Below are 21,737 nucleotides of genomic sequence, written 5' to 3'. Positions count from 1 at the left end.
ATGGTTTCAAATAAATAAATATTGGAACTGGTTTGTCTCAAATTTTGTAAGGCGTTCATGAGTTTCCTTTGACTCTGTTAACGTTGGGCTTCTAGAACAGCTTCAGCAAGTTTACACATACTCTGAGCCAAGTCACATCTCTGTTGCTGGAGATTCACAACGCCTGAGCCCAAGGAACCCATCACCCACGAGGAGAATAAAACAAACAACTATGATATTCTAGAAGTCCCCTTCGAATGAGGCTTGGGTCTCTGTAGGTGTATTGATTCCAATTGCTAGCTCCATTGCAGATGTATACAGTTCGTGTTGTGTGCACCACAAATGCAAGTTCGGCGTCTTCAGCCCTTTCTGCCCACTCTACAGTCATTGGCTTTCTTGCCTCTTCCACGGTTCAGCCTTGGGAAAATGCTGTGTTAGGAGACCTGGGCTAATTTTGGAATATGGCCAGTGGTCTTTGCAAGAATCTTTAACACTTGGAGCAAAGGACAAACTTCAAGAACCTTCTTCTAGACAGAAAACCCAGTCCACTGCTTCCATTGGTTCCTCCGAGGTCTTTGCAAAACTGTTGTTAGGCTGTGCTGGGAATTCTCCACTTGGGAGCATTCAGAAGCCTGGGCATTGGGATTGGAGGCTGCATTCTAAACCCCAGGCCTGTCTCTGAAGGATGAATGGATTTGTCCCCAACCACAGATTCATCCAAACTCATGTGAACTTTCTTCTACAGAAGAAGTGTTCTCAAAGTGTTTTGTAAGCCTGGAGCTTTAGGACAACATCGGTAAGCATTTTAGAGGCATGCACAGGTGCTCCATGGGAGAGAGACAGGCAGCAAAGGACTTAATGCTTGGAGGGTGTTTCCTCCATCACCAGGGTCTAAATGCTTGCACTGCAGGTTCTTCAGAGGGTGCCTAGCTCCAAGCATCCTGTCAGTGTGGCTTGCATTTCAGTGGCTAAGAGGCTGGCCCTGCCCTGCCTTTTTCAACCGTCTCAGGATTTCCTCATTTCTATGTGCATATCCTTTGGGAAGTTAATTCTTCAATAAATGAAGGGTAATTTGTTTTCATTTATTTTAATAACTCAGAGACACGAACTCATTTACTAAGTTCTGATAAGAAGCAATGGCTAAGTAGGAAAAGTCTACGCCAGGGAGAGGATTTATATTTTCCCCTCAGACAATACTTCAGACTCTATTGGGCTCCTTAAAAATTTATTGAGCACTAACTGTACTTACGAAAACCAGGAGGTTCTTTTTTTATTCCAACTTGATTTTCCAGGGAACGGTTTATAGGTCGTCTGCTTGTGTGCAGTAGTCTGCAACTTCATGGTTGCATCGGCATCAAAGCAGAGGGATGCTCCATTTGAGCCTCTGTTTCCTCCTCTTCATCCTTGGTCTTTGTTTTAAAAACATATTTTTCAGTACGAGTAAATTTCCCCACCCGTCACCTCAGCAGATGCTAGGATGTGGGTTTATTTTTACTCTGACTGTGGTAGACTCAGCATTGCTTCCATTGCCCCTGAAGTCAATCACTCGCCGTTCTTGAGAGTTTTCCGTATTTCAGACGCTGTGCTTAACACCCTTAAGACATTAGCACTGAATCTCACTTTCCCATCCCCTTGAGATGAAGTTCTAACTTTTCCAAACCACACAGATGTCTAAGGACAGGATGGACTTGATTTCAAGATGTCTGACTCCATCTCCACTATGGTAGATGTCTTTCTCACTCTGTTAACAGGCTGAGTTCTGACTCATTCACTCCCTCCTGTTGGTCACAAATAGGATCCCTGTTGGTCTAAGTACCTTTTTCTGCAGACCCTCAGTATATATCCTCATTCCCCCCTGCCTCCCACCCAACCAAGAGGCAGCGGTTACAAGTCATATGCCTCTTAAATGCCAACGACAAGACTATTGGTGCAAATATGTTCCACAAGAGAGATAGAAGGAGCATCAGGGTTTCTTCCCCTCTCAGGTACTTAGCTCTTAGAGTGACTGGATTGGAATTTCCATGCCAGCCCCTTCACAGCATCTACATTCTGGGGACTTCAATAACAAAGCAGACCAGGTGTGGCTTCTGCAATGCAGCGAGGTGGAGTGGACAGCAAGTGGGAGGGAGAAAGCAAGCAGCCCTGGGTCACCTGTGATGTGGGACACTCCGCATGGTGGCTCCTGCTCCTCTGAGTAACAGTGACCAGGAGCTCAGGGAGTGACCGGTGGAATCTGGGCACAGTCTTGTGCACTCTCAACACTCCAGAGGCTAAAGCAGGAAGACACCAAGCTCCAGACAGCCTAGGCCAATAATGAGACTTTCTCTCCAAACTCTTTCATTAGGAAGGAGGCAGGGCATGGGGGAGGGACTCTGTGAGGGGAGTACCAGAAGGGGAACAGCAATTGGGATATAAAATGAATGAATAAATGATAATAGGGGAAAATAGTAAGGAAAAATGCCAGCAACAGAAAACTCTGAGAGGAACCTGGCTTGGAAGTCCCAAGCAAGCCATACTCGCAAACACCTTGTTATAAAGCCACTCTATATAAGGAGCACTAACATCTACACAGTATGGTCATTTAAATTATCTAATAATACTTCTCTTTTTCTGCCAGGTAAAAAGCTAGGTACAGTATAGGGAGGCCTTCCATCCCATAGCCTCCTTTGGAAAACAAAGTTTGGTTTCACCTACTTTATGGGTAGGCTGGCGAAGTGAGCCACTTGTCTACCCTCCCTGACACAGATGCAGGAGAGGCCGTTGTGGAATGGATCCACCTTTTGCACCTGCTCCAACATTTCTCAGTGCAGCAGCTTGGACCTGGAGAAGCAGGCCGGATAGCTCTGAGGGGAAAGGGGAACTCTTCTGTTACTTACAGCAATCCCATGGAGTTCTTGGTGTCCAGCTGTTGCATACATCCCTGCCATTGACTGGAGTGTCTCGAACTGTCTGTAGACATTGCCACATTTCTTCGGAAGATGCATCACCCCTACTGGTATCAGTGATTGGTCACTCTGGAAGCAGAAATCTTCTTTCCCATGTCATATTTGTAGTGCCTTAGCTCCAGAAGGATTTGGAAGTCATTATTTCCTATTTATGAAACTTGCAGGGAGAAGAAACTCTGAGGCACTCCTCTTAGAAATTTCACCCGAAGACCTAAGATGTGTTATTTACTGGAAAAAACGGTCAACTTCCAGGGACATGTTACTACCAATAGCTAATATATATACATAGACCAAGTAATACTGAGCCCCTCCCCTAAGTAATTACCATTAAACCAGGGCAAAGAAAACAAGAATTTGTTAGGAAACAGTTAGGAAATTCAGGAGCATTTAGAAATTTAGAAAACACAGAAGTTATACTTGTATTTTTGTTACAGATGCCAGTGTTTCTACTAAGTATCAACAACATGAGAGCTTATTTACTTTCATATTTCTCCCAAGTTTTGTTTAAGGCAAGGTTTCCCTAGGTAATGCAGGTGGCCTGGATCTGACTGCCATCCTCCTCCTCAGTCCTCTGAGCAGTGATATCATAGGCAGGGCCTACCACAGCCAGCTTCTACACTTCTAACTTTATTTACTTCTCATTACTACAGTAAATGAGGGAAGTATGTACATTAACTTCCATTTTAAAGATGGACCAACTGAAGTTTGGAAAGGGCTGAACTAACCCCTCCTTCCCCCCTCCCCTCTTCCCCTCCCTCCCTCCCTCCCTCCCTCCGTCACCCCCTCCCTTGCCTCTCCTCCTCTCTCTCTCCTCCTCCTCCTCCTCCTCCTCCTCCTCCTCCTCCTCCTCCTCCTCCTCCTCCTTCTCTCTCTCTCTCTCTCTCTCTCTCTCTCTCTCTCTCTCTCTCTCTCTCTCTTATCTAATCATTGCTGAAGGAGTTAACTCTGACATACTAGGTTTGGTTCTGAGTAACAGCTCTCCGTTATCTCTTTGTTTTAACTTTTTTCAAAGTCGTGGGTTCTCAGTTCTGGGAGAAAGTAATCCTGAGAACATGTTCAGGGTCACAGAACATTCTCAGCTTGGAAACCGCCAGTGTTGGATCTGGTTTTGAGAGAGGGGAGACCGGTTTAGTACTACGGCACTGGCTCCTTAGAGATAAATATCAATATTAAAGGCCCAGACCACACACCCTTGTGGCCTTTGGGAATTCTGTTCCGGAACTAAGTCTGTGTGTGCCCGCGGGCGCGCGCGCGGGCGCTTGGGTGGGGGGGTGTTCAGAAGATGGACTGGGAGTGTGCGCTATCTTCAGCAGGCCAAGAGCGTCCTCTTCTGGCTACCTTTGGAAACGCGCCACTGCTTTGAACTCACACCCAGCGGTGCTTGGTACAGAGTGTGCTTGCTCTTCGCCCCAGGGAACTGGAAGCCCGGGAAACTTTGGCAGCTAGATCTTGTTAGAAAAATTACACTGTGGCATTTTGGTCGTGAAGGAATCCGATAATTGCGAGCAACATCGGGGTTACTGTGCTACGGAGGCTGGCAGGAGGAAGCTTTGAGAGAGGATTTAGAAGTCAGTAAAGACGACCTGAGAGCTTTCTGTGTTCAGGAGGGAGTTAATCGACTGTGATCCAGGGTTTCACCATCTGTAAACAAAATCCCTACCTAGAAATCATGAATGTAACACACCTGGTTCTGACAATGGAACAACAAAATACCTTCAATGATTAGCGGCCATCAAAATTAATTAACACCCTTCTACTTACCAAAGTCCCTTTGAATGTGTCAGCTCTGCCTTGGTTGGTATGTCACACGGGCTGAAAGTCTTTTGTGTTGGCTTTGTGTTCCAGGGCCGTTTTAGCATCAACCTTTATGGGACCGGGCTGTCCTTAACCGAGTCTGCCAGATGGACATCACAAGGGAATTATGCCGTTTCAGACATCAAGAAGTCGCCGGTAAGGCTCTGTATTGCTTGGGGGATGGTTCTTGTTTAACATCTTATGAAGACGGTGGCTCTGTACTGAAGGAGCAGAGCCGGCATGCTTTTCCCATTCACCAAACTTTTGTTCCCCAAAGTGCCAGAGAGAAAATTTAGGACACAAATACGGGAAGGAATTTAGAGGTGGGTGAAACAGGAGAGACTCACTGGTTGAAGCTTTTCCCACCTACTAAATTCGAAGCCATCCAAGCGCCTGGAAAGACTACTGGATCAAAAGGGGTCGGGGCAGGGCTCTAGCATACACACAGCTCAAATATCTTAACTAATCAAATGCAACTTGCCTATTCGAACCTCGAAAAAATTGATGTTTTGGTTTGGTTTGCTCTGCCCAGAAACAGTTGCAGTTCCAGTAGGAAGAGGTTATGGGGTGATATTTTCTGGAAAGTTAGGAATACAATAATCCACTTTTGGGGAGTGGAGGTTGAACCCAGTACACTTAGCATGTCAGCAACCCCAAAGCATTTGGAAGGCAGGAGCTAGGACCCTGGTCTTCTGGGTCCAATTCTGTAGCTGAACAAGCCCCCAAGTGGTTGACAAGCATAGCCCGAGAATCACCCACCCTGTGGAACCACCTGTTTAATTGTACCCTCTGGTCCCTCTGACTAGGCTGAGGGGATCCAAACCTCTGGGGCTGTGTCTCCATGGTGATCCTAAAGGACAGTGGGGCAGAAACTCCTCCTTAAAGCCCTTCCACTGAGTTCTCAGGCCAGTGCAGCATCCAGCCTCCTGGAGATATGGGATGTTTCCCAGTACCTATTCAGGAACTGCACCCGTGACCTGAGAAGAGAAAGGGGGAAGAAAGGAGATCTGAGTCCAGAATAACCCGGCCAGATGAGTGCAGCTACCTCGTTAGAACTGCAAGTTAGAATGCCAGGTCAACCATGACACTTTTTTTGGTTTTTTGGGTTTTTTTTTTTTATTTCTTTAAGCTTGCATAGGGGATTTACATCTTTTTAAACAGTCTGTTCCCAGGACACAGCTATTACCTCAGCACTGGAGAAGCAGAATAGGAGAGCCTTCAGTTTAAGACAAACTTGGCCCACATAGCTAGACCCTGTCTCCTAATGACTAGTACTACAAATAATGACACGTAATGCTAATATGTTGTTTACCTGAAATCCATATTTGATGAGCATTTGGACTTTCACTGGCTGAGTTTGGCAACCCTCCAAGTGTGTTGCCTCGGGTTGGAGCCAAAGGATGAAGCAGCCACTCAGTCTGCACTGCCCTGAACCCCCGGCACAGGGGAGATCCCGCAGGGCGCCTCAGGACGATGTGTTTCCTGACTCCTTTTTAAACTTCTGGAATCCTGCCTGTATCTCAGGTCCTGGTCTTGCCACAAAGCTAAGCAGGGGTCCCAAATCTGATTCAATTCAACGTGATTGCTATGACTTAATCATAAGTATTGCCCTCCCACCAAATGGAATAGAGACAGTTGTGATCTTTGCCTGAGCCCTGACATCACGATACCTTCCCCTACTACTCCCCACCCCACCCCTGATCCTGTAGACTTTTTTATAGGAAATAAAATTAGTATTTTTTATTGTGTTCATGTTTTGACAAATGCATTATGTCTCTATGACAATATTTGAAATGTTTAACTATTTTAGATGTGGTTGAATGAAATCATCTTTGTAAGATATGTATGCTTCATTCATACATACGTACATGCATGCATACATACATACATAAATACATACATACATATGTTAGAATTTTGCTAGACTGTGTCAATCTATTGAAATTTCAGCCAGAGGCTAAAAGTAACTCGAGTGCCATCTTATGGACATGTCAAGTAGTGCAAGGCTGTTCCACCCTTAGAATAAGTCTGCCTGAGAGAGTAGCATGGATCTCTCTCTCCCTCTCTCTCTCTCTCTCTCTCTCTCTCTCTCTCTCTCTCTCTCTCTCTCTCTCTCTCTCTCTCTCTCTCTCTCCCCTGAAGGTGTTAAGTAAGTAGAAGCTAGGACTGCAGTCTTCCTAACTCCTGCCAGACCAGAGGACTTCCAGAACTGTTATGGTTGGGGGAACATACAGATGGTGTTCTCTCTCCCTGAAGAACATTTCCTACCTCCAAGACTCAGGGATCATCTCCTAGAAGGTGTGGGAACATTGTGAGAGTCGCATGCTGTGGACACCTGCAGCAAAAGTGTCGGAGTTGCACCCTGTGAACTCACAGTGTCTACCGTGCACAGGACCTGCACAAAACCAGACCAACCCCAAGTCCAGCATGGAGAGAGGAGGGGCTATTGGCAGCTGATAGTTGCTTGGGGAGAGGGTCAGTTTCCTGCAGAGATACGGTCTATGTTCCACATATCATCTCCTATCCACACACATACAGCTAGCTTCCCATGGACTCAATGGACTTTAGAAACTAGAAGGAGAAAATATGAGGCAGGTGGGCAATGTGAAAACATTACCTTGCTAGTGACAACAGTAAAATCCATTGGCCATGTGACTTTGTTTGGAGCAGAATCCTCAGAAGAGGGGCGTGTTGCAGTGTCACCTGCAAAGCTTATTAAACCATGGTCAGCCTCTTATTCAGCCCCCTCCACTTCTGTTCTTGGCACTGAGAACACATGCAGGGCTCGGCACCTGCTGTGTCACTACAGGCCGAGTCCTCAAATGTCCATAACCTGTATAAGAAACCAGAACTAAACATCTCTAATGTCTTCCAGGCTGATATCCTAATCCTAGTCAATAACTACGGTTTGAAAGCTTCTGTCCTAAGTTAAGCAACCTGGGTCTCACATTTACGCCTATAGTATATCCACACGAGCAGTTCTACCTGGGGCACTCTGGGAATTGTGTGATACTCCACTCCCAGGCAGTCCCGCCCCTCAGTGAAAACCTCCCTTCTCCAAGCCTGCTTAATAATAACACATTCTCCATGAACAAAACTGCATGATCTCAGTGATGTAGGCTCAACCCGGATCTGTAGTGCAACCAGAAGCCAGAGATGCCACCTCACTCCTGGGGACATTTTCAATGCACTCCCTAGGATGAAGTGCAAAGAACCCTAACACCTGTCTTCCCCTAAAACAAATTAAGATTCTCATTCAAAGGCAGAGGTTCTCTCTTGTACTTCTAAGGCTCTCAGGCAAGGCCTGAGATCTCAGGTGATACCAAACTCTGACTACCGCCTTTCTTCTGTCTGCCTGTTCCTATGATGGCTTGATTTATGAATAAGTCACAGGGAGAGGTTAATCACAACTTTTGATAAAATCAAAGCAATTATAGTGATATACTGTAAACAAGGATGTGTGAGTATGTGCTGTCGAAACGCCCACAACAAACATGCGTGTTTGCACGTGTGTGTACACAGTATAGTAGAATCTCATGTATGTGCCTGGACTGCTCTCCAGCAAGTACCCAGACCTATAAAGTGGAATTCCATAGGTTCACATGCATGTACATTTTATTCTGCACATTTCTTTCTTTTTTTTCCCAGAGCTGAGGACCGAACCCAGGGCCTTGCACTTGCTAGGCAAGCGCTCTACCACTGAGCTAAATCCCCAACCCCGAGTCTGCACATTTCTATGGAAAGTGGACAGTGTTTATACATACATAGATGTATGTCCGTAGTTGTCTGAGGACCGTATTGGGAAAAATTATGTGTTACATGTTTTATACAAAGTTTCAGAAAAAGTCAATTTTGCGTGTCCTCTTAACCCTAGCATTTCATTTTAGGTCCTAAAACTATGTCTCTGTTAATATCTTTATGTATTTTCTTACCAAAATCTTGCCTCTTACCCCTTCCACTAAAGACAGGTGAATGAACAAGCTTCCACCAAAGATAGGCCCCTCCCTAAATCACAGGCATCAGCTTCCCTGAATCCTGTCCACCGGGAAAAATTTAAGACTTGGTGAAAACTGGGAATACAAACTATGTCTAATAGGGCAGTGAGTCATTCAGTTAATTTATATGCAATAGTTGGGGCTATTATTAACAAACTATTTTTTAAAGAGAATTCGCCTGTAATAAAGAAATAAAAGCCAGTTTCGTTGCATGCCAGTGAGGGCTTCTGGGTCCCTTTCCTTCTGAAAGAAGCTGTCTCCATGGCAGCCATTTTTTCTCACTGTGAAGTTTTTTGCTTTTCAATCTGGAGGCTGTCGGGGTGCCGACATGCTAGGACCATCTTCAACGTCATTTGAGGACAGTGCCATCACAGGCAGTAAAAGGTTAGCCGCACTTTTTCTGTTTTGCCTAAATTAGCAGAGTTTCAGTGGAGGACGTAGTACAACTACTGTAAAGCCAATATCAACTTTATCTTGCTTTCAACTTATGACTACCAAGGCTTTTTCTCATTTGATGAGAAGAGGCCACTATGGATGTCCTCAGAGAGTGGCTTTGTAAGGACAGAGAAATATAGTCACCACAGTGCAGAGTTCAATTCCCAGAATTCACATAAAATGACTGGCTAGACATAGCAGCACATACGTGCAACCCCAGTGCTGAGATGGGCAGATCCCTCAGCCTCACTGGTATGCCAGTCTAGCCTATATGGTGAGGGGTAGGTCAGTAAAAGGCCCTGTTTCAGCAAGTATAGAACGACACCACGCCGTGGTCCCAGGTCCCACACATACACACAAACCAAGTGTGCTTACCAACACACACAGATACACGCACAAATGCCTTCATGATGATGACAGCTAACACTTGTGAAGTCCGCAGGTTAGGCCGAGTCCTATGCCAGGTGGCTAATGCGTGTTCTTTCACTACAGCAAAGTATGAGGAGAGACATGTTTGCCCATTTTACAGGTGCTTCAGAAAACCGAGGCCTCCTGGACTTAATTAAAGCCAACTCCAACCTTAGCAACCAAACCAAACTAAAACGTCTGTAAAGAGGCTGCGTCCGCTGCAGACCTGTGCACCAGAGCCTCTCCCCTGCTGGATGAGGAAAGTTTGAGCTTAGATTAGCTTTGATGATGCTGAAGATGGTCCTAGCATGTCAGCATCCTGTGTTCTGCTTACAGATCCCGACGGGAGAACCAGATGGTCCAACATCTGCCTCCAGGCCGAGCTCAGCACTCAGGAGATGATGTTGGGACTCATTCTCATACCAGTCACTCCCACAATCAAATGCATGAAAAATGTTAAAGTGGAGAAGACATTTTGTTCTCTCCTTTTATTGTTAAATTAGCACTGCTTTTCTTTCTCATTCTCTCTTCTGGGTGGGGGGAAAAAACCCTGAGGTTACCCAGTGCCATTGTTTGCAAGAGACATCACAAGTGGGCTGTAGGAACCATTTCCTCATGACCCTTGACCAGTTCTGGGGATGAAGCCCAAAGATATGAGGGATACGTGTGTTCAACTCATTCACAATTGTGGAGAGAGTACAGTTTTGTCCAAGGAGGCTTCGGGGCAGGGCTTAGTTAGCACGGTCCATACAGAGAACAGAGTATAGCGCTACATTGCAGAAGGGGATATTTTCAAAGTGTGAAAAAGCATCAGGGAAATGAATTAGCAAGACATTTACAGCTCAAAAGGAAATCCAGCTTTGTTTCTCCAACTATTCATCTCATCCATTTAATAAATGTGTGGTTAGGATCACTATTGGCCTTGCACAGTCCTTGGTCCTAGGTGCTTCCAAATTAGCAAGATAGCACTTGTACACCATGGGGCTTACATCCTAGCATGAAACAGGATGCTAAAGAACACGATCCAGTTGTGGGGAGCCAGCTGCAGATAACAGCCAGTTATGTCCCAGTGGAGGCTGCCCTTGAACTGAGTTACGGCACATTTCCCAGGCGTTACCAGGCTGGGCAGCACATACAGGAAAGAACAAACGAGCATTTCAGCCGAGGCAGAATGGCATATGCAAAGGTCCTGTGGAGGAAGGCTCATGTCATGTCAGAGGTGCAATCCAAAGAAATGCAGGTGTGGAAAAGACTGGCCGGAGACAAGTGTGCCAGGGTGGCCCAGTATGGACGGTGTGGGGCTAGACTAGGGATCAGCAACCCTATTCAGGGAAAGGGCCAGATAGAAAAGATTTGGGGTTTTTGTTGTTGTTGCTGTTGATGATGATGATGATGATGATGATGATGATGATGATGATGAAGAAGGATTTGGGGTTTTTCGATTGGCTTTGCTTTTTTGCCAAATGACAGGATTAGTTATATATATGTAATATGTGTGTGTACATATCAAGAGACTACAGGCATCCTCAAAAATGTTATCATGTGGGCTGAAGAGATGGCTCAAGGGTTAAAAGCACTTAATTGTTCTTCCAGTGTAACCAGGTTCATTCCTAGAATCCCCATTCCAGTCCCAGGATGATCTAATGCCCTCTTCTGGCCTGCGCGCACGCACACGCGCGCGCGCACACACACACACACACACACACACACACACACACACACAAGTAAACCTTTTTTTTTTCCCTTAAATGTTACTGTTGAATTCTAAAGATAACTGGGTAACATTTCAACCCAAATCTACCAAAGCTATAATGGAATATTGGAGAAGGAAAATATTTTGTCTCACTGGTGGTTTCTCTTATCAAAATTTATGGTAACCATTTGTCTGTTAATGCTGATGGGAAGGAGATCTTACGTTTCATGTTGGTAAATGCCTTTTTACGTAGACAGCCATTGCCAAACTCTGCTATCTCTTCACAACTATACAACTTTAATCAAGCGTGCTCATGTCTGCCAGGCATTTGTAAAATTTTACTAGAGTTTTCTTCTGGTGCTTGCTTGTTTACAAAGTTTATTGTTTTGCTTGTGAGTGCCTGCCTGACTGCATGAGCTTGACTTTCCAGATGTGTGCGTGCAGGAGCTCAAGGAGGCTAGAACGCCTGACTCCTTGAGGCTGGAGTTAGAGCCAGTGTAAGCTGCCTGCTGTGGGTGCCAGAGAGCACTGAGCACTCATAACTGCTGAGCCATCTCTCCTGCACCCCGATACCTGTTCTTCCATTAATCATTTGCAACCGAAGGTGATATGGAAGCGTCTTGTTAAATGGCCTGGTTAAGTGGCTTTTGAAATATGAAAATGCTGTCCTCCACACACCACAGTGCAAGTCACACTATTGCCTTTGCAGTTTGTGCTCAGGATACATAATCACTGCCAGTGTGCACGGAATAGAGATGCATCTCCTTGTTTTAACTTGTGATGTCCCAGGTAGAGCATTTAAAACACTTAACGTTGCTCGTTATTCAAACAATATTACTTTGACATAGTGTAAGGTTGTCTATAAGGATCATCTCCCTCAGTTATGGGCTAATTTTCTATGGATAGCAAAGTTAACTTTCAAAGCCACTGAGGGTTCAGTTGTAGTGACCCGGAACAGATTTTATTCTCATCTATGACCTCAAAAATGTATTCAAAATATTGGCTGCTGTTCAGCTCTTACTACTTACAATAGGACAAGTCAAGGGTTTGGACTCTAGGTCTCACCACAACTAATCCTAAAACTGTGGGTGGCTGAAGGGAAGGGTACCACTGTTCATCTCTCTCCCTGCTTTCTGACTGGGCCATCCAGTGTCTGTCTCGCTCTTTCGGGTAGCCTGCCACACTGCAAACTCACACTAGGCTGGACTGGAGGGAGGGAGCTTAGCTGGGATGGTTGGGTGCAGACAGGATCCATGAGCAGCTTCGGAGAACTAGTTCAGTTTATTGAGTGAAACAAAGACTATTTAAAACTTTGGGGGTGCGTAGGGGATATCATATCGGGATGAGTGCATGTCATTGGCTGGAGCTAGTCGCTGGGGATGCCTCATTTGCATAAGAAAGAATTCCGGGTGCTGCCAGACCGGACTTTATAAGGGAAAAGGAAGTTTAGCCTGGCTACTGGCTATGTGACCTCCTCTGGTAAGGCAAGGGTAGGAGCACAGGGCTGTGTCCTTCAGGAGGTGCTGGCCCACAGGAGGGGTGAGGAGGTGGTGCAGGAGGTGAGGGTGCGGAGGTGGGGAAGCGATCCTACTGCGGATCTCAGGACGGGATTTTCGGGCTTTGGACGTGCCTCAGCCTCACTCCTGCCCCAGGTCTTCTCCTGGTCCCCGGGTTCCCTGGTCCCACACCCCCCGCCCTGCTGCCTCACTCCCCTCCTGCGGTATGTTTTCCCACATGTACTCTCAAACGGAGTCCTCAATAAACCCTGCCTTCTCTCTTGAGCTGCTTCGATTGGGTTCGTGTGGATGAGAAAAGTTACCGAAATCTCCAGGGAGTCTCTCGGTCCCTCTGCTCTGGTTCTTTCTCCACATCTTGGAGATCTCTGAATCCAAGTCTGCTCCTCAGAGACAGTGCACACACATTTATCCTAGTCATTGTACAGTGAGTATTGTCTCCTTGAATAAACAGCAAGGTCTTTTGACTCATCAGAAGTCAAAAAATACCTACACAAAGTGACCTCCCTTGCTCCTCACTAACTAATGGTCTGACTCCTGTTCTCAGGCACTTTAGAGAACCCCTTCTTCTTGCCAAGAGCCGATTTTCTTAAGCTGGTTTGCTTCCCCTGCATATACTAATTCAGTTCTTGCTGTTAAGTAAAATATAATTAACTCAGCCGGCAAATTATTTTTCTTATTTTGCTAAGAATTGAGGCACACGGAATGCACCTATTCCCACTTTTTGGTTTTGTGAGCAAACTACATTGTGTTGATATTCTATCTTAAATTTTCCACACTTTGATGGCAGCTTTCTCATAAGTTGGAAATACTGTGACAAGTGCTTAGGGTGGGGATGTCGGTGTCTGGTTTTTTTTCCCCCTTTAAGCATACTTGTAATGCTGTTGTGCAATAACACAATAATTTGTTGCCTAAAATTAATTAATCACAGAACACTCCACATCCCCCTGTATCTTAAAAGCAGGACTTTTAAAACCCACTGCCCTCATCTTTTTATTTTCTTGATGTATCGTGGTCTGATGGGCTTGTTCGTGTATTAGTGATTCGTCCCAATGATGTGACAAAATGTCTAATAAAAACAATTGAAAAAAAGAAGGATTTATCCTGGCTGTCTGAGGGTACACTGTCCATCTTTGTGAGGAAGGATGGCGATAGGAGCAGGAAGCGATACAGCGATCACATTTAATCCACAGCCAGAAAACGAAAGATGAATAGGAAAACGCATGCTTTCGTGATTCTTCCCCACAACTGACTCAGCCTGAGCTCTGAGCCCGTATTTTAGACTGCTGTTCCCTCCTCTGAGACATATCCAGACGTGCATTTCTAGGTGATTCTAAATCCAGACAAGGCGACAATGAAGATTTACCATCGCCACTGTAGTAAGAAAATAATGAAAACACTGTGATCTAGCAATGCACCTCACACCTGTCACACAGTCGAGTTGGGGCTGCGCTGCTGGATTCATGGTGTATTGAGCAGTAGCTTGGAACTACAAACTACCCATTCCTCTTAGTACACCATGAAAGCAGCTACAGGCTTTAGAGACATGAGTGATGCTGGCTGTGCCAAAATTTGAATCGTGTACAATTTTTAGGTGTCAAGATAAACTTATCATAGTTTTTCTCAACTCTGTAGAAAGGCAAAACTAAACAGGCATCGAGGCGCATACCTATAATTCCATACCCAGGAGGCTGAAGCAAGCCTGGATATATAGCAAGACCCTTGCTTCGTATCAGACAAACTAAAAGGCAAATGCCACTCTAGCTTTTAGGACATTCGGAAACAGGCGATGGCCTGGATTTGACCCTGTGAGCCTAGTCTGCTGACCTATGCAATTAGATCATTATGGGTGTGTTGAGTTTCATTTCAGTACTTACTATGGGTACAAGAATTACTTTCCATCAAAACCACCACAAGTCCCAGAAACAATAACCTCGCACACTGTCTAAGATGATACATGTTTTTGCAGGACGGTACCCGGGTCATAGGGAAATGCGGCGGTTACTGTGGGAAGTGTACACCATCCTCCGGCACTGGCCTGGAGGTGCGAGTTTCATAACTAAGGTAAGATCTCCCTCCCCTCCTGACTTCTTTCATTTTAATCTATAGCCTAGTGATAAACAGATGTGGGTAAGCAACCTTTCCCCCAAACAGAGCTACCGCCAAGCTGACCCAGTAAGGCATTCTTGCTTGTCTGTCTTTCTGTGTCTGAGGCCATGTGTCCCTCACCCCTGAACCCAAGGTCCCCAGGCCTCGTACACTAAGTTTCTCTTCATTGCCTGCTGAAAATGATTCTTTCTGTGCATCTCACCTCCAGGAGTCTTACTTCCTAAGGTCTCTGGTAGATCCAGGAATCTATATTTTAAATATTGGAAATTGTGAAGTAGGGGCTGAGATATAGAATATCTCTGGATATAATATATATCCTGGAATATGTATGATATATAGTAATTTTTACTTTTATGAAAATAAAATATATATAGTATGTTATATATAATAATATCAGGGATATAAAATAATCACAGTGGTGCTGATGTTTGTTGAGCTTTCACTGCACCAGCAATTTACGGGAATCGTTTTCAGTGACTCCTCACAGGCGGTCATGAGGTAGAGAGCCCTTGTCCTTATTTTGCAGTAGAGGAAGCAGAGGCCACAACCATTAAGTAGCTTTCTAAGGTCACAGTGAATTCCCTTGCAGACTCCAGTGATTCCTCACACCATGAACTGTGCTCTCAATCACTGAAGTGTCACAGATGTGCCGCTCACAGCAGGGCCAGTGTCATCTGAGATCGTATTGTCCATGCAGATCTTAGACCCTCTCTGCACACAGTGAAAACTGAGTCTTTATTCTATCCAAGTCCATAGGAGACAAATTCGTATGCCAGCAAGTGCTCCCTCTGCTGGACAGAGATGAAACAGGTCACTTTTCATTATCCTGGTGCCTTCAACTGCAAGACACGGAAGTTCAACCGACTTGTGTGGCCTTCTAACACCTTCCCTATGCTGTCCAGTGGTCCCTTCAGTTCCTCAGATAGCCCATTCATGCTCTGACACATGAGTTACTATTGGACAAGTGCTTCAGTAAACATCAGTGTTAAAAAGTATTCTTTTAATTTTTTTTTCTTTTAATTTTTTTAAAACAGGCTCTTGCTTATTAGCCCAACCTAGGCTCACACTTGGGACTCTGATGCCTCTGTCTCCCAAGTGCCGGGATTTCGTTTGCACACAGTTGCACGCCACCACACGTAGGCAAAATTGCCATCTAAAATTAGTACTGTTTGTGTTGCAAAAGGCAAAGATGAATTGTTAAATAACTGGGACGCTCACATGGTGTGCTCCCTTCAGTATCGTTCTCCATTGGTCAGCAGTGAGCCCTCGTGGTGCTTCTCCCTCAACATGCTACCTTTCCCATACCTAGGTCTCGCTATGATTACATCATCGTTAGAGCTCCTGATTAAACCAAATGCCTTCCACAACCATTCTGAAAAGTAACTCTCCCAGGGCCGAAGAAATGGCTCAGTAGTTAAGAGTACCTACCACTGGCTGTTTTTCCAGAGGATCTAGGTTCAATTCCCACCACCCATATGGCAGATCATCTGTAACTCTAGTTCCAAGGACTTGATACTTTCTTCTGGCTACCCAGGGCACCAGGCAAACACATGGCACATACATATACCATCAGGCAAAGCACCCATATTCAAAATAAATATTAAAACAAACAAGCAAGCAAAAGACCTCTCCTTATGTCTGGTTGGATCACTGGGTCAGTTCTGAAGCAATTAGCATCTGGTGGCCTGAGATCTCATGCATACAGAGACAAGTGACTGACAGCTGCATTTGGAAGAGAGTCAGTTCTAAAAGAGCAAGGGGAGGTTTGACTTGGGACTATAGCTTAGTGGTAAGGCACTTTACCAACATGAACAAGGCACTGGGTTTGACCCTTAGAATCAGAACAATGAACAAAACAATAGTGAGTAAGTTCCAGGACAGCCTGGGCTAAAGAATAAAACACATACATACAACACACACCACAAACACACCATATCATACACACACACACACACACACACACAACACATACACACCACATCACACACCACATACACACATCATACACACACACAACACATACACACCACATCATACACACACACAACACATACACACCACATCACACACCACATACACACCACATCATACACACACCACATACACACCACATCATACACACACACATACACACACACCACATACACACCAATCATACACATACACACACACATACACACACACCACACACATATACATCACACATATACGCACCACACACACACACCACATATATACCACATCATACACACATACACACACTCACAATCACAGTGGTTGAGGGAAGACTTGACATCTAAAAAGAGAAGATGGGGTGCAGTATGCAAAACTCAGCAGATATACTCCAGAGACCCCATTTTTGTATGCATTCTATATCTTCTTGTGTCTGTCATGTGTCATAAAATATGAGTGCATACATACAAAAGTTACATGTATGTAAGAAGGCTAGAAGGAGATGTACTAGCTAGCATTCAAATGTTATCCTAGATGAGATTTCTAGGCATGGACTCTTCTCTTTCATTGTTTTGTAATTACTCTTGTTAAATTACATTCATATATTTATGTGTGTATGGATTGGGGTATGGATCTGAGACCAACTCACTGGAGTCAGTTCTCACCTTCCGGCAGGTATCTCTCCTCGATCTCCATGTGCCTGTTCTCTCTCTCTCTCTCTCTCTCTCTCTCTCTCTCTCTCTCTCTCTCTCTCTCTCTCTCTCTCTTCCCTGTGGTACTGGAGGTCAAAACCAGGACTTCACAGCACTGGACAGGCACTCTGCCACTGAGCTACATCCCCAACCCACTTCTGTAGTGCTTATAGTTGATAGACAGACAGACAGACAGACAGACGAGTCCACTTTCCAACCTAGAGAATATTCTAAGCGACTACTTGTGCACATGGAAGTGCAGGGTTTCCCTATTCTTGACTCTCAGCTTTTGATGCGGACGGTTTGTAACTTCTGGTTTGTTTGTTTCAGGGGCTCTGAAGAGGAAGCCGTATGAGACGGATGAAGGATGAATTCAATACCTCCACCTTAAATTTGGGTGCATCTGTGTGAGTGTGTGTGGATCTAGCTGCGTGTGTGTGTGAATGTGTGTGTATGTGTGTGTACATATGCATATATATAAATATATATTATATATATATATATATACAGGTTGAGCATCCCTCATCTAAAAATTTAAGCTCTGAAATGCTCCAAATTCCGAAACCCATTGAGGGCCAGCGTGAGATCTCAGACTTCATGCCATGAAACTTCGTTTCATACACAGAATTATATTTCTGTCACGCATGTAAAGGCGTATAGGGAACACAAACAAGACGCAGAACCCACATTCTTAGGCATGTATTGCTCTCTTCCTGGGTACCTTATTTCTTAAAACCTTTGCTAAAATCTCCTAGTAGACTACAGCTCATTTAAAAGAAAGAAGCATAAATTAATACCATGTTTAGACGAGCCCCACCTCCAAGAGATCTCATTTTAAATAGGAAAAACATCGCCAAGTCTTCAAAACTTCTGAAACACACACTGATGGTCTCAAGCATTTCAACGAGGGATACTCAACCTGCGGAATCCCCTAATGATGTAAAGTTTAATATTTATGTTTGAAATTATTTATTGCGATGTAATATTTTTGTACGTAAAATGATTTTATTGTGACTGCCCACGCATGATGCTCCCCCTTGCAGTCAGACCGCTGCATTTTACGTACTCTACGTTATATGTAGTATATGACAAAGTGACTCTTCGTTATCACGGTACACTGTTGTTTACCTTTTACCTGGAAATGTGTTTTACTGTTACATTTTGAAAATTGTAATTATTTTTTTAACAACCTAGCTGACATCAAGGTGCTACGTGAGTTGAATAAGGGTATTTTTGGCAATTGTGGGAACGTTTCATTAGCCAATGTGTAAGTTAAGCAACATCACAGGTTCTACCACTTTTAATCATAGCCTCTGTTCCGTTTCATGTGATCTCTGGGAAGAACTATGCTGCCTTGGTGCTAATATATTATGTTTTTAAAGTAATTGTCAAGAGGAAAAACTGTAAACACTTAACAAAAGGGAGCAAGAGCTAGACAATTCCCAATGGATAAAATCGTTTGCCACAGTAAGACCCCCTATTTACGCTTCTTTTTAGACCTGTCTCTTTTTTTATAATAGCTGGACTCTTTTCTTACTTACCGTTGTTGTTGGGAATATGTTCTACTCTGGTCCATGGTGCCTTGGACTCCTTTCAATCACTGGAAGGGTCCACCAATAGCTTCATTACAGAGTAACACTGGGAAAGGAGGCTTTCCTGCTGATTTGTCACGATATCCTCCAAGTTTATGAGCAGCAAGACAAAGGATATACCAGAGGAGTATGGCCGGGCCTTAACACGCCTCTGCATACTCATGGCCTTCAGCACCCTCCGGCATACTTGGAGAATGACAGGAGATCGACCACCTTTTACCTGAAAACTTTGGCCAATGATATGACGTCCCTTGAGGCTGGTAGCCTAATACCCTGCCGGGTTTCCTGTGGTCTTCAGCGTTTGTGTGAAAAACAAACTGGTGTATAGGATGCCCAGGTCTTTCTGATCTTCCAGGAATCCACCTTTTGTTACTCCTTTCAGGAATGAACATGCTGGAGGCAGTGGTCACAGACGTTTTACTTGAGAAAGTCTGCCCAAGCTTTCCAAGACCAAAGAAATTAGGAAAACCCTGACAGTATTCTCCAACTCCACAGAAATGCCAGAGCACTTGGTGTATGAACAAGTGTCATTTTTCTATTGTTAATACATGTGAAACATATTATGAATAAATATTGTGACCACATCCAAACCATAGTTGCTTCTCTTGGCTTCTGGACTCTTGATTAAAGTTCAAATATGAATCTCTAGGGGTATATATATCTCAATATACATTATATAGGTATACATATATAAGATTGTATCTAAGTATCTAATATTATATATTATAACCCCAATATACATATATACATATGTACATATACATATATTGCATGTATATTACACATATTATGTGTACATATATGTATAAAATATTATATACATATACTTATAACCTCAATGTGTATAAAATATGTATATTGAGGTTACAATATAATTACATTATTTTTTCCATCGCTTTCCAGCCTCCAAGCCTTTCCATATACCCCTCCTTGCTCTCTCAAGTTCATGGCCTCTTTTTTTTTTAATTGATTGTTACATATATAAATGTAACTTGCTCAGTCTGTGTAATGTTACTTGTATGTTTGTCTTCCGGGCTGATCTTCTGGCCATGGATAACCACCTAAGGCTAAGGTTCTGTGGTCTTTCCCCATCCACTTAGCCATGTCTGTCTTGTCCTTCTGCTCATGTTTAGGTCGTCATGCTAATGAGATTCTTAGGAGTGTAGCTTTTGATACTCCTAGGACACAGCTGATAAGCTCTCTGGTTCTCTGGTTCTCTGGCTCCTACAATCGTTCGTCCCTCTTCTATAATGTCCCCTGAGCCTTACCTGTGGGAATTGTTTTGTGGAAGTGTACGCTGGGACTGGGATCCACAACTGTACATTTTTGGTTGCCTGTGATTATCTGTAAAGGCATCAATCTGTTGCAAAGAAGAGTTTGCTTGATGAATGAGGACTATACTCATCTTTGGGTATAAGGACAGATATTTAGAATATGATTAAGGATTATGTTGAATTAGTGAAGTGATGGCTGTGGCTTCTCCTCCAGAATTCATGACTTCCCTAGCTGTGGGTTCTAGGTATGGTTCTCCCTTGTTGAACAGGTCTCAAGCTCACTTAGAGAGCTCTTGCTAACCACCAAGGTATGCACTCCACTGCTGCATCCTTAGGGTTATGGCGCCATGCTGGTCATTGTTAAGGTTTACAGGCACTGTCGCTGGATAGGACTGCTGATTGCTTCCCTCCTTTGGAAGCTTGCGCAGTGCCTTCTGGTACCTGAGTTAGTGCTCAGGAAGGAGGCATTCGGGTCAGCTCCAGCCAAGGAGCTACTGAGCCTCGTGCCTGAAGACAACTGTGCATGGTGACTTCAGCTATCACCTTCTGCTTCTATGGGGCAACCATGGGCAATAGCAATAGTTTATAATGTTTGGAGAGTCTCTTGGACAACCCTTTTCAATGATTCAAAAGAGGGTTTCTCATGTAAACTATATGTGCATGTTTATACATAAGGCTTTGTGAGGTATAGTGGTTATTTGGGTAGATAGCTAATAATATGATTCCTTATGGCCTTTCAGACAGCCTTACTGTCTTACCTTCCTTCTTCTGTAGTTATCTTCCTCCCTTCCCCATTGGATCCCCCATTTCTCTCTCTCTCTCTCTCTCTCTCTCTCTCTCTCTCTCTCTCTCTCTCTCTCTCTTTCTCCTGCTGTTTCTGCTGTTACCACAGGATATGTACTCACAGCTGAAATTTTGGAGCTAGGAACCTCTGATGAGAGAGAACATGTGATATTTCTCTGGGTTACTTCATTCAACAAGATATTTTCTAGTTCTTTCCAATTACTTGCAAAGTTTGTGATTTCACTTCTCTTTACAGCTGAATGGTACCATGTTCTCATCATTTGTTGGTTGAAGGCATGTAAGTAGTTTCCATTTCTAGCTACTGTGACTAGAACAGCAATGAACAGGGCTAAGCAAGTATACATCAAGTAGAGTATTGAGTCCTTTGGGCATATACCAAGGAGTGGAATAGACTAGGTCATGTTGTAAATTTATATTTAGTTTTTTTCCCAGAAGTCTACACACTGATTTCCATAGTAGTTGTACCAGTTTGCAACCCCAACAATAGTGAATAAGAGTTCCCCTTTCCCCATATCCATGTTGTTGTAAAATTATTTTAAAAAAAGGGGGG

General features: G+C 44.1%; 1 protein-coding gene across 2 annotated transcripts in view; it reads left to right on the top strand.

Annotated features, from left to right (window-relative positions):
• Adamts9 (ADAM metallopeptidase with thrombospondin type 1 motif, 9) overlaps window positions 1-19,704 on the top strand; it is a 171,609-nt gene extending 151,905 nt beyond the window's left edge. Inside the window, 3 exon segments of one of the 2 annotated variants that reach the window (NM_001429136.1) lie at window positions 4,770-4,874; window positions 14,733-14,827; window positions 17,848-19,704. In NM_001429136.1, coding sequence (NP_001416065.1) covers window positions 4,770-4,874; window positions 14,733-14,822 — 195 coding nt within the window. In that variant the 3' untranslated portion in view covers window positions 14,823-14,827; window positions 17,848-19,704. 2 annotated transcript variants of the gene reach the window in all.
• The last annotated feature ends 2,033 nt before the right edge of the window (window positions 19,705-21,737 follow it).

This window comes from Rattus norvegicus, chromosome 4 (genome assembly GCF_021556685.1).
Source record: "Rattus norvegicus strain SHRSP/BbbUtx chromosome 4, alternate assembly SHRSP_T2T, whole genome shotgun sequence".
NCBI lineage: Eukaryota > Metazoa > Chordata > Mammalia > Rodentia > Muridae > Rattus > Rattus norvegicus.
This window is presented reverse-complemented; position numbering and strand designations above follow the sequence as displayed.